Genomic DNA, 12,780 nt, shown 5'->3' with positions numbered 1-12,780 from the left:
GAGCTAGGATATTGGGAAGAAATATTTGGGGGGGGGGGGAGAGCAAATACTTCGTTGTATAATGGTTAAGGGGCAGGTGCATTTTGAAGTCAGAACTTGGCTTCAGGCCTTGATTCTGCCACCTGTGCTACTTACCGGCTCCGAGATTTGGGCGTGGTCCTTAACCTTCCTGAGCAAATATTTTCTCGTTTGTGAAAATAATCGCTAATTACTTTTGAGTGTACACTATGTGCCAGATTCAGTTCTAAGTCCTTTAGTCCTTTGCATTAACTGATTTAGAATTTAAAATAACTCGTAGGAGGTTTTTATCCCCATTTTAAAATCGATGTAATTGTGGATCAGAGAGGTTAATCTGCCTTATGTCACACAGAAAGTGGAAAATTAGCATTTGAACTCAGGCTGCTTAGTTCCAGAGTCCAAGCTCTTAATTGTTAATGATACCTGGTCACTTATAAATGAGGTTAATAATTCTGATCTTACAAACCATCTGTGAGAATTTAAACTTGGTAGTGTCTTTAGAGTGCTTAGCACAGTCCTTTCTTCACTCATTCAACAAATATTTATTGTGCACCAAACAATAGAGTCCCTACTGTAGCGTAAACTCTAGAAGGAGGAACAAGCAATAATCAAATCGTTTCGCAAATAATCATTTAATTCTAATGGTAAGATGTTGTAAAGGATGCTATTTGGTGCAGAGACCTAATCCTGTTGTGTGTCTTGCGTGTAGAAACCCTGCCTTCTCAGCCCTGTATTCTTAGAGCCTAGTACAGTTTTTGGTGTATAAAAGTTGAATAAAATTGAATGACTGAATAAATAAAATAATGGAAAGGGATGGGGATCTTGGTTTTTTGGGTACCTAAGTAGAATGGAGAGAGATGTGAGAGGAGAGTTCAGGATGTTAATAGCATGCAGAGAGACACAGATGTCAGGGTGTTGGAAGGAAGAGGCAAGTAGATAGGCAGTTGGGTTGAGATGAAGAGGAATGGGTGGAGGTTTGAGTATTTTGTTTGAGGAGGGGATAGTTAGAAGTCAGAGTATTGGATTGGATTTGGATGTTAGAATATTTGCTGTGATGAGCAGTTTGGGAAATGAAGATGGATATAGAAGTGTTGAGGCAGGGTACTGGAAAGAACTATAGGGAAATGGAGGAGAATTTGTGGGAGAATTGGAACAGAATTTGTGGGAGAACTTGGCAATCAGATTGGGAGGAAGGATGGGTGGTAAAGGTTGACGAGCACAGGATGGGAGAATTGCCATTGGAAGGGAATAAGAGTCAGGATGTTTGAAAGGACTAGTTAGAGAGTAAGAGTTTAGATGGGTCAGAGGATATGGGATGAAGTTGAGTTGTACGTGAAGTACTGAGATGTGATTAAAGGGCTGAGGGATATGGAGGTCAAGAAATGGGGATGCATATTTGCATATTGGAGTGGCTGGGAAGAGAGATGAAAGTTTTGGGGATTATTGAAGTCTGCCTCATTTGGAAAAGATCAGAGAAGAAGATAGAAAGTTAGGAATGTTAGAAAAGGCTGGATAGAGGTAGAGGTGGAGGTGGAAGTCTCTACTAAGCTGTGATGGAGGGGATTGTTAGATAAAGGCAAGTATCTGAGTCTGAGAATGACAGGATGCCTGGTCATATGTTCTAATGATCACATCATTCCAATGGCTTTCTATTACTCTGCAGACTACCTTCTGGGCCTTCAAAATGTGTCTCCAGCTCTGGACTTGTTTTGCTTGTTTTGTTTTTTCTTTATCCTGCCCCTTCACACAGTCTGGTCCTACCTCTCAGCTCTGTCTTCTCTTTTCTATTGCTTGGTCTTTGTTTATATGATTGCAAACTACAGCCTAGGTCAAACAACATGCCTATCTCTCTTAAAATTGCGGTTCAAGGTTTTACTACCACCAGGTGGTAGTCTCTGAAATGATGCTGGTCTTTCTCAAGCACAGTAAATCCCTAAGCCCATTTCACTGTTAACTATTCTATGAGATCATATGTCCAGGCTTTACAGGAGCTATGGCAATCCATGAGAGGATCTGGGAATGCACTGTGACTTTGGAACCATCATTTAATCTTTCAGGTTACAATTCATTAAAAGGAAGGAATTGATTTCAATTTCTGGAATCCATTCTCATATATTTCTTTAACTCTATAAGTGAGTAAGGCAGAGTTTTTCTAATCAGGTGAGGTAACAAAGGACTTCATGATATTCTAGTGAGACCCAAAGACTCTTGGTCATTAGGATGTTCTGAGAGGAATTCAGGATGGTTCAGTATTTTAAGAATTTAGAGATAAGACTAAGGTGCAGGGTACAAAATAATTGCGTTGCATAAAAATATAGGATGTGTGTTTTTTAAACCAAGAAACTAAAAAGATATGTAAATCATATCTCTAGCATGTAGCACACTATCATTCTTTTTTTCTATCATTCTAATTTTATAATTTTCTGTCATGCTGTGGGATAGAGAAAGACATAATGAAGTGGGAACTGGGCCCTGTACCTCTCCTCTTTTGTTTTTTAAATCTCTTGCTTTTATGAAAACTATATTTAATTCAGGAATGAATAAAATTGTACTGTTAAAGCACATGCCTCTTAGCTCTTCTCAAGCTTGGGTATATTATTATTTAGAAACTTAACACAGAATGAGGAGTATTACTAAGAGACTTTTTGCCTTGGCAGAATGGTGAGACAAAAACTGTTTATCACATTCTGAAATTAGGACCAAAAACTTTGTGGCTATGGCATAAATAGCAGTTATGTGAGCTGGGGGGAAGCTTTTCTGAGCTATGTGATTTGACATGAGAAAAATGAGAGAGAAAGTGAAGACATAGATTTGCAGTTTAAAGTGACCTAGGCTATTGGAACAAGGCACTTGGCCGTGTTGAACTGTATACCTGTGAAATAATAATCCCTTTTTAAAAATTTTAACAGCTTTTTGTTACCTTCAAGCTAGTCACCTTAAGAAGCTAGATCATGAGTTCAGTGATGCTATTGTTGCATTAAATGTTCTGTTTTTACTTCAGGAATAGTTTTTATAGTCTATGTCACCCATTAATCAGGGTCATTTAGAGGCACTTGTTTATGATCTTTTTCGTGTAAGGCACTATCCTACCCCCTGCGAAGTGAATCGAATATGATCTGGCCTCCAGAAAACTCAGTCAGCAGTATGACTTGGTAATGAAGTCATGGGCTTTGGAATCAGGTCAGGATTCAAGTGTTGGCTTAACCAGTTAGTTATGGGACTTTGAACAAATTATTTAACCTCTTAATCTTTAAAATGGGAGATAACACCTATTTCTTCGAGTTGTTGTGTTTAATCCTTCTAATGTGATGATACATGTAAGAGCTTATCACAGTATTTGGCACATGGTAAAGTTAATAATCAAACTGGGAAAATAAAAACAAAGTATAGTTGAAGTGATGGATCTAGTTTTCTTGTGAGACTTATAAATTAATTCTGAAAGCGGGACCCAAAGAGGAATTCCAGAAATGTTTTGGGCAAGATCAGCATTCCTAGAATGACTACATAGTAATTGAAAGGTATTAACATCTATTAAATGTTGATTAATTGATTCGATATATTAATGGCAGCTCTCCTTTACATATGTTGTATGAGTTCCAACCGTTTAAAAAACAAGTTTCTTTAAAATCCCAGCCTGTGTAATAATGCTGATGTATATACCTAGGAAGGTGTATTTATTATATAGGAAGATGTTCACACATCTAAGCATTATAATATCTCTTTCTAATACCAATTTATATGGTATTAAGAAGTTTTCTTAGACTTCCCTGGCAGTCCAGTGGTTAAGACTCGGCGCTTCCATTGCAGGGGGTGTGGGTTCGATCCCTGGTCAGCGAACTAAGATCCACATGCTGGATGGCTTAGCCAAAAAAATTTTTTTTTAATTAAAATAAGATTTTTTTAAAGCTGTCATTTATTATTATTGTTATTTCTCTCTGTCTCTCTCTTTTTTGGCCATGCCTTGCACAGCATCTTAGTTCCCCAACTAGGGACCAGACCCATGTCCCCTGCACTGGAAGTGCAGAGTCTTAACCACTGGACCACAGGGAATTCCCTGGCATTAAGATTTGAGCTATCCAAAAACTTTGGATTGCAAGCTACTTTTCTAAAAAATAATTTGTGTTTTGTCTTCACATTTTAAGTAGTGAGAATAGGGGAGATTATGACTATTGAACAAAAATAGAGTCATTGTTATTGCAGCCTTGTACAAGATCTATACATCTTATAAGATTTTTTGGTCTAAAAGTTTGCCAAATTTATAATTTTTGCAATGTACTTATAAGAGCATTTGTATATCATGAACATCTTTTTTGCATAAACCTGTCTGGAAAGTTAGGACTCTTAGCATTGAGGACTAATACTGCTCATGAAAATATCCTTTTGTTGAAGTACTAAATAGCATTTTATTGGTTCCATGTTCTTTATGAATAATTCATTCAATAAATAGCAATCATCTGGTATCTTCTAGGCTCTGTTCTAGGCCTGGAATACATCAATGAACAATATCCCTACTTTCATGAATTTATATTCTACTAGATTAATTTTGTGATTGGACTTACAAATTAATTTGAGAGGAGATCTGATTCTCATCATTACTCCAGCTAGCATTGTGTCTGACCAGGTCATTTACCAATCTGGGCCTTAATTTTCTTACATAAAAAGTAAAGGAATTTGGTCAAATGATTTTTGACAAGGGTACCAAGATCATTCAATGGGGAAAGGGGAGTCCTTTCAAAAATCGTGCTGGGAAAACTGGATATCTACATGCAAAAGAATGAATTTGGACCTTTAACTAATACCAAATGCAAAAATTAACTCAAAATGGATCAAAGATCTAAATATAAGGGCTAAAATTATAAATCTCTTAGAAGAAAACGTAGGGCAACAGCTTCATGGCATTGGATTTGGCAATGATTTCTTGGATATGACACCAAAGGCACAGGCAACAAAAGAAAAAATAGACAAATTAGACTTCTTAAAAAAATTTAAATGAGCATCAAAAGACGATATCACAGAGGAAAAAGGAAACCACAGAATGGGAGAAAGTTTTGCAAATCATATATCTGAATAGGGTTAATATCCAGATTGTATAGCAAGAACTCCTGAAAAGATTAAAAAAAAAAAAAAGAAGGGGGGGGCAAGACTGAGGACAAGCATTTGCAGCAGAAGAAATTAGATGTAGAGGCCTGTGTGGCTAGAGCCACAGAGTTGAGGGAACCAGTGACAGATGTGAGGCTAGAGACAGGACTATATCATGGGGGACCTCATAGGTCATGGTAAATATTTCATTTGTTACAGACAGATAGATTAAACTTTGTAAATAGATCAGTCTGCCTACAATGTAGTGATGGAGGAGGAAGGCAAGAGAGCTTGTAGACAGATCAGTTAGAAGCTATTATAGTAGTTTGATAAGGGCGTGGATTAGAGTAGATGAGAGTGGAGACGGAAAGAAGTAGACTAATTTGAGAGATATTTAGGGGTAGCATTGACAAAACTTGGTGATTGATTGGTTATAGGAAAAAGGGAATGACTCTGAGGTCTCTGGCTTATTCCCAAGAGCATTGTTCATAGGGAACACTGGAGGAGGAACAGGGTGGGAGGAAAATGGGGGAGGAGTGAGAGAATAATAAATTCAGTTCGGACATGTTGATTCAGGATGCTAATAAGATATCAGGTAGGCAGTGGGGAATAGGTGTCTGGAACTCAGAGAAAGATTGGACTGAAAATATAAATATCAGTATACAGGTGATATTGGGAACCATGGGTGTGCATTAGATTGTCTAAATTAAAATTACAGAGAGACCAGAAGAGACCTGAGGAGCTCTGACATTTAAAGATTGAATAGGAGAGCCTTGGCCAGCAAAGGAGGCCAAGGGCTGGCCAGGGAGACAGGAGGATACCAGGAGAGTGTGGTGTCCCAGAAGCCAAAGGAAGAAACTTTTAGGAAGGAGAGACTACTTGTCAGTATGAAATACTGCTGGTTGCCAAATATTTCCAGCTTCCTGGATTCTAGGACCCCTTGTGGGTAGAAGAGCCATTGTGACCAGTTTGGTCCAATAAACTGAGAACCATAATGACAGGTAAGGCTTCTGGCTGGAGTATGTGTCAGTACAAGACCCTCTGGAGGTCTCTTTTCCCTCTGATAAGGTAATCAGCAATGTCTGAAATAATTTCTGCTCCCATCAGCTTGGAGTAGTTTGGGTTTTAGCATCTATAACTTCTGAGTTTATAACTTTGTAGTTTTGAAAATTCTAGAAATAGATTAATAGTTTTGATAATTCTAAAAATTAACCTTGTTAAATATACTGGAAGCTTTTACAGGTTTTGATGGATACCTAGCTTTATTCTTGCAATGAAGAAAGGTCCTCAACAAAAAATTTCCAAAGCAAAGGTGCCACCATCATCTCACTCTCCTAGTCCATCATCTCTTACGTCCAATATGAGATCTAGGTCACTTTCACCTTTAAGTGGATCTGAGACTCTGCCTTTTCATTCTGGGAGACAGTGGTGTGAGCAGGTCGAGATTATAGGTGAAAACACTATGCTTTTGGACTACCAAGACCATCAAGGTATTGCTTTTAATCTAAGAATTTCACTAAATACTCTTAAGTACAGATGGAAAATATTGAACTTATATTTTTGGCCCAAATGTAACATATATATCCTACTGCTAACTTGACCCATTGTTTTTATTGACAGAAATTGTGTAAGGACAGAGGAGGATGGAGGCTTCTGGGTGAGGGTGAAGATGTGTGAAACGGTTAGGAGAAGGGAGTTTCCAGAAAGAGGAAGCATTATTTCCTGTGGTGGGAGAGTGCCTTAAAGCTCATATGCCAAATTTACCATCATCCTTGCTTGGGGGGAGGGCATGGCTGTTCACTTCGGAATGAAGTGCCTTAATTCATTATAAAAATGTTATCCACTGCTGGGCTTTTCCAGTCTGCTTATTGGCAAGTTGCTAATCTATGAATGAACTGATTTCCACATAAGGGACATATATATGTTCCACCAAGGTTTTCATTTTTTTCTTAAAAGCATTCTGTTAGTCTAGAAATCTATTTTAAAAAATAGATTCTTTTTGCAGGGGGCGGGGTGGGTTGGGGTGGGATGAATTGGGAGATTGGGGTTGCCATATATGCATTACTAATAAGAAAAAAAATCAAATTGTACACTTTAAATATATGCAGTTTATTGTATATCAATTATATCTAATAAAAGTTCTTAAAAAAACAGAACAAAAACAAATAGATTCTTCTTTTTAAGGAATTTTCTTAATGTGGTTAAACGTGAAAGAAAACTTTTCGTGATTTTTTCACTAAGTCATGAAATCATGGTCGTCAAAATCTGTTGACCTGAACACTGCTTATTAATAAACATTATTAGCATTGAGTTTAGACTATACCCTTGCTGCTGGTTGGTACGTTGTTATTTCTAATTTGATTAACATTTTAGAATACTTTCTTCCCTAGAATGGCCCAAATTTTTAAAATTATTTTGAACCAAAATAAATGTAATATTAACTTATTATAAGTAATCATAGGGGAACTTTGGCCCACAGTCTGGATCTAAACCCAGAATTAATTTGATTCATAAAGAAAGAACCAAGAGGCAATTTTCTTTTTATGGATGCTTTTGTAGAATTTAACATGGCTTTTTTAAAAATAATTTTTTATTGGAATATAGTTGATTTACAATGTTGTGTTAGTTTCACATGCACAGCAAAGTTAAACATATACATATATCCACTCTTTTTTAGATTCTTTTCCCATATAGATCATTACAGAGTATAGTTCCCTGTGCTATACTAAGCATGGCTTTAGCAAGCTTTGACTGCAATATCCAGGAGGCTCTTAAGATAGGTTAGTTAGTTAGTACTTAAGTTAGTATTTTATCTCTATAAAATATATTGTGATCCTCAGTATTTAAAAGAGCAACTAATTTGAGTTTCCTACCTAAAAAAAATAGGAAAAGAAGATTTTTAAGAATTTCAGTGTTTTTGAACTTTGGAATTTTAAAAAACAAACAACTAAATAATGCCAATATAGTAAAAAAATGAAACTAACATTAAAATATTGCTAAAAATATCAGTGCTGCATATAATTAAAAGTATAAGTTTTAAATTCATCTTCCTAGGTCCAAGCACATTTCTAGCTGCAAGATCTTGAACAAATTATAATTTTTTTTATGAAGGGGAACAGTAATTTCTATCCCAAATGTTTGTTGTACAAATTAAATTTTTAAAATGTAAAGCATTTAGCACAAAGCTTGCACACAGTTGATATTTGTAGAGTATAACTGTTATTGTCATTATTATGAAATTCTACATAAAGTAAAATATTATTATTAAAACATTGCAATTAGAACTAGCTGACTATTTTTACATTTGCATGGCTTTAAATTTTTTGTTGTTATATAACATTGACAATTTGTTTTTCAAAGTATTCATGTCTTCCCCTACTGATAATGATCTATTTGTGTAATTTCAGAAGCTGATTCACATGAAGGAGTTCGATATATTACAGAGGCCCTTGTTAAAAAACTTGCTAAACAGGACAATTTGGCCTTGGTAAAATCTCTGAACCTTTCACTTTCTAAAGATGGTGGCAAGAAATTTAAGGTAAGTTACCAACATTTCTGATTACAGACATCGTTTTTAATTTTTATGTGCTTTAAAATTTAAAAAAAAAGCTTATATTAGATTTACAGTACCATCTCACTCTAATGTCGCCAGATTTGTTGCAGATCTTTTATCGTTTCTAGTGAAAATTCTCCATCAGAAGTATGACATCTTCAAATTCATAAGCTCCTATTACTCTTTATGTTACTGATTCTCTCTAGAAGGGGTCAGCAAACTACAGCCTGTAGACCAAATTGGGACTACTACCTATTTTTGTTAATAAAGTTGTATTGGAGCACAGCTACACTCATTTGTTTACATATTATCTGTGGTTGTTTCTGCACTACAGTAGCAGAGAGAAGTGATTGTCAAAGAGACTATATGCCTCACAAAGCCAAAAATATTTACTGTTTGGCCTTTTACAAAAAAAGTTTGCCGATCCCTGCTCTAGACTGTTTACTACTTTATTCATAAACTATACAACATGAGCACATTGTAATAGACAATTAATTTTTTAATTGGAAAAAAGTAAACTTACATGCCTACTGCATTAGTCACAAAAATTAATTCCAGAAGATTGAAAATCTTAATGAAAACGGAACAATGGGTATTCTCATATGGTCTTAGTCGGTGTTATAGCATTTTAGGAAAACAGTTTAATAGTATTTATCAAAATTTCAAATGTGCTTATTTGATCCAGCAATTGAGTTTATCCTTACCGAGTTTATCCTCACCAAAACAACAGTTCTACTCCTTGAAATCTGTTAATACTTGCACACGTATCCAAAAGTTTCTGAATAGTCATGCTTATTAAGCATTATTAAAGTAGAAAAATTGGAAATAACCAAATGTGTATCAATAGGGGATTGCTTAAAAAAATTATGGTGTAATATACCGTGAATACTGTCAAGTTTCTTAAAAAACAGCAACAAAAACAAAAAAAACCCCTGAACTCTATGTATTAATGCGGGAAAATATTCCAGTATATTTAATGGAAAAAACAAATCATAAAATATTTTGTATAGCAAGGTCTCAAAATATTTTTTAAAAATTCTGTTTTTCTATATATGTATATATAGATGTAAATGAATAGAAAGGCCTAGATGTATATACACCAGTCTCTTAACAATGGTTAATTACCTCTGACCAGTGAGATTTTTTATGGGGGCCTGGAGACCTGATGAAGAGAGCTTTTTATGTTTTGTTTGAAATTTTTATTAGAATATATTTATGTCTTGTGTAATTAAAAGGGAAAAAAGGAGACATCCTGGAGTTTAAAGGTTGTGAAAATGAAATATCAAGTTAGTAAATCTTTACTGTGTGGTTATTATATGCGAGGCATTATGTTAGGCTGTGGGAGTAGATACAGAAGTGAATAAGCTTAATTTCTGATCTCTGGGAAGTTAGAGCTTAGTGTGAAGAATGCCTGGGATTAAGAGGAGAAATAGTGAGGGGGAATCAGAGAGAGAGGGAGAGAGTGAGCACATGGGAGACACAGACCCAGTGAAGAAGTCCTAAGGGGCTGTTCGAACAGAAGACCCAAGCGTATGTTGAATGGGGGCCAAAGAAGGGAGAACTTCAGGCAGGAAAGGATGTGCTATAAAATGTCACAGAGTCATCAAATAGGATGAAAACTTGGAAGAAATTATTTGATTTGGCAGTTAAAAAAGCTCTTCCTTCTATTTCTCAAACCCACCAGGTTCATTCTTTTAGGGTCTTCACATTTTTTTTCTCTGCCTGGTATTCTCTGTCCTCAGATGTTCATACAACTGGCTTATGATTAGCATCTCAACTCAGTGCACTTCCTCTCTCTGTGAGGCCTTCTCTTACCAACCCAGTTGCAATTAGTGACCTTCTCCTGTCACTCCCTCTCATTTTTTCACTCAGTAGATATTTATTTAGCACCCACCATGTGCCAGGCACTATTACTGTAGTAGTGAACACAGCAGAGAGAATCTGCCCTCTGGGTGCCTTGCATTCTGTCACATCATGTTATCTTTATTTTCTTGTTTGTATGCTTCAGTGCCTGAAATTGTTCTGTTTATCAGCTTTCCCTGTGAATGAAATCAAGAACCTTGTTGTCCTTATTCACCACTGTTTTTCCGTATTTCCACTACCTAGAATAGCTCCTGCCATGTAATCAGTCCATGTTTGATAAATATTTATTGGAATGGATGAATGAATGGTGATCTTGGAGAGAACATTTTGAATACATAGTAAGGGTGGAAGATACATTGCCTTGCCAATGGAATAATAGCGAATGGAAGGCAGCAGAGTGAGCAGATGTACACAATGTTTATGAGAACATGGTGGAAAATAAGGTTGATAAAGTGAAACCTTGATAGGAAGCAAGTTGGGTGTGAGGTAATTTGTATTGTATGGAGGAGAGAGAGCATGTTGAACGTAGGCTCCTGCAACAGCGAGATTGTCTGGCTCACTGGTATGTCACCATTGCCTGGTGTCATATCTGCATGTAAGAAGCGGGAAGTGAATATCTGTTGAAAAGTGACTGTCTTTAAACTTGAGGGGAAGATCCAGGAGAGAGAAGGAGATTGAAGACACGGGAACACAACGAGAGGAGATGGGTAAGGTTATGTAAGAGCATGAGTACCTAGTTGAACCTTGAAGAAAAGCGGGGAGAAAGGGAGAGGCATAGAAAAGTCAAGATGGAGGAAAGGATCGATGGGGAAATTCTCATTGGATAGTCTTCAGTTTCTTAGAACACAGGAAGTGTCGTCTGCTGAGGGGCAAGGAGAGTTTGGAGACGTGGGGAGAATGGCCACTCCTGGCCAAGGAAAGCCACACTGGGGGTTTTCTGGGAGAGCAGTGAGGGCTTAGTCTCTGGTGACTGATCAGAACAGCCCCTGATGCACATGCTTACATGTCATGCTTATGTCGAGGCATCTGTTGTATAAAAATATTTATTCATTTGTTTCCAATTAGTATATCGAAAATTTGGAAAAATGTGTTAAACTTGAAACACTGAATCTCAGCCATAATCTAATAGGGAAGATTGAGAAGGTGGACAAGCTGCTAAAATTACGTGAACTCAACCTATCATATAACAAGATCTGGTAAGTAAATACTTCTGGGTGGCACTGCAGGGTTGTCATCTTTGTTAAAGAGGTAGATTAATGCTGCCCATGTTACTATAAGAATCCTTTGAAAGAGCAGGCACTTTGATCATTATTCATTTGTAGTCTAGCCCTTCACGTATGATAACTGTCATACTTTGGCATTACTAAAGTACAGAATAATATCTGTCATTATCAAAGGAGATACACTTTTGAGTACCAAATTTTATCTTAATTCCATTTTTGACAGGAAGTTTTCCCAGATATAGTCTATGATTAACTGCCTTATTACATTAAGAAGGTGGCATGAAGCAGAGTGTTTTAACCTTGCCATTTTGATCCTAAAGATATTTCAGCCTGTTTTGAGCCTGTGTATTTATCCTGATCTTCTTTGCTCATTGCTTTAATAAATACACACTCAGTCTTGTTTCCACTTCATAATACGTACTACTCTGAGAAATGAACATAATAAAACTGACAGTGGCTAAGAATGCACATGGAAAACTTGTTATAGGAAAATGATACAGTTATCAAATCTTGAAAATCTTTATATCTATGTACTTTCCCTCCACATAAGACTTGGTATATATGATGGCCAGAGGACAAAACAACTAACAGTAGCGGAACCTCTAATATGCAAAAATGAAATGGGAAAAAAAAGTGATTAATGAATCAGATCTTTAATGTAAAGTTTGTATTAAAAAAAATTGATCCTGGTGAAAATAATTTCAACAAAATAAAACTGAAAATAAAAGAAGCTTGGAAATATTTGCCCAGTATAGATAATTGACCAAGGAATTAAATTGGAATCAACTTGGGAAAATATTTCATCAATAAAAATTCATCAATACGGGTAATAAATGTTTTATTTATTTAAATATTCTGATTAAAGTGTTTTTGTTCATAAATACAGTATCATTCTGGGGGTCCACCAGCTCAAAATGGCAGTCATATCCTGCTGGCATAGCTCATCTTTTGGTGATGACTCAGGGTAATTAAGGACGTCTTGTCTTGTGCAGGGCTGAAGCACATAGCACAGTGTGTGCTGTTGAACTTTCCAGCTCTCCGCTT

General features: G+C 36.3%; 1 protein-coding gene across 4 annotated transcripts in view; it reads left to right on the top strand.

The window, feature by feature from the left end:
* Nucleotides 1-12,780, top strand: part of CNTRL (centriolin) — an 81,235-nt gene that overhangs the window by 485 nt on the left and 67,970 nt on the right. For all 4 annotated transcript variants that reach the window (XM_057722175.1, XM_057722174.1, XM_057722176.1 and 1 more), the window contains exons 2-4: nucleotides 6,340-6,587; nucleotides 8,505-8,635; nucleotides 11,579-11,709. In XM_057722175.1, coding sequence (XP_057578158.1) covers nucleotides 6,371-6,587; nucleotides 8,505-8,635; nucleotides 11,579-11,709 — 479 coding nt within the window. In that variant the 5' untranslated portion in view covers nucleotides 6,340-6,370. The remainder of the gene's footprint in view (nucleotides 1-6,339; nucleotides 6,588-8,504; nucleotides 8,636-11,578; nucleotides 11,710-12,780) is intronic.

The sequence above is a fragment of the Hippopotamus amphibius genome, chromosome 2, assembly GCF_030028045.1.
Source record: "Hippopotamus amphibius kiboko isolate mHipAmp2 chromosome 2, mHipAmp2.hap2, whole genome shotgun sequence".
NCBI lineage: Eukaryota > Metazoa > Chordata > Mammalia > Artiodactyla > Hippopotamidae > Hippopotamus > Hippopotamus amphibius.
Note: the sequence above shows the minus strand (reverse complement) of the source record. Positions and strands in the feature narration are given on the sequence as shown.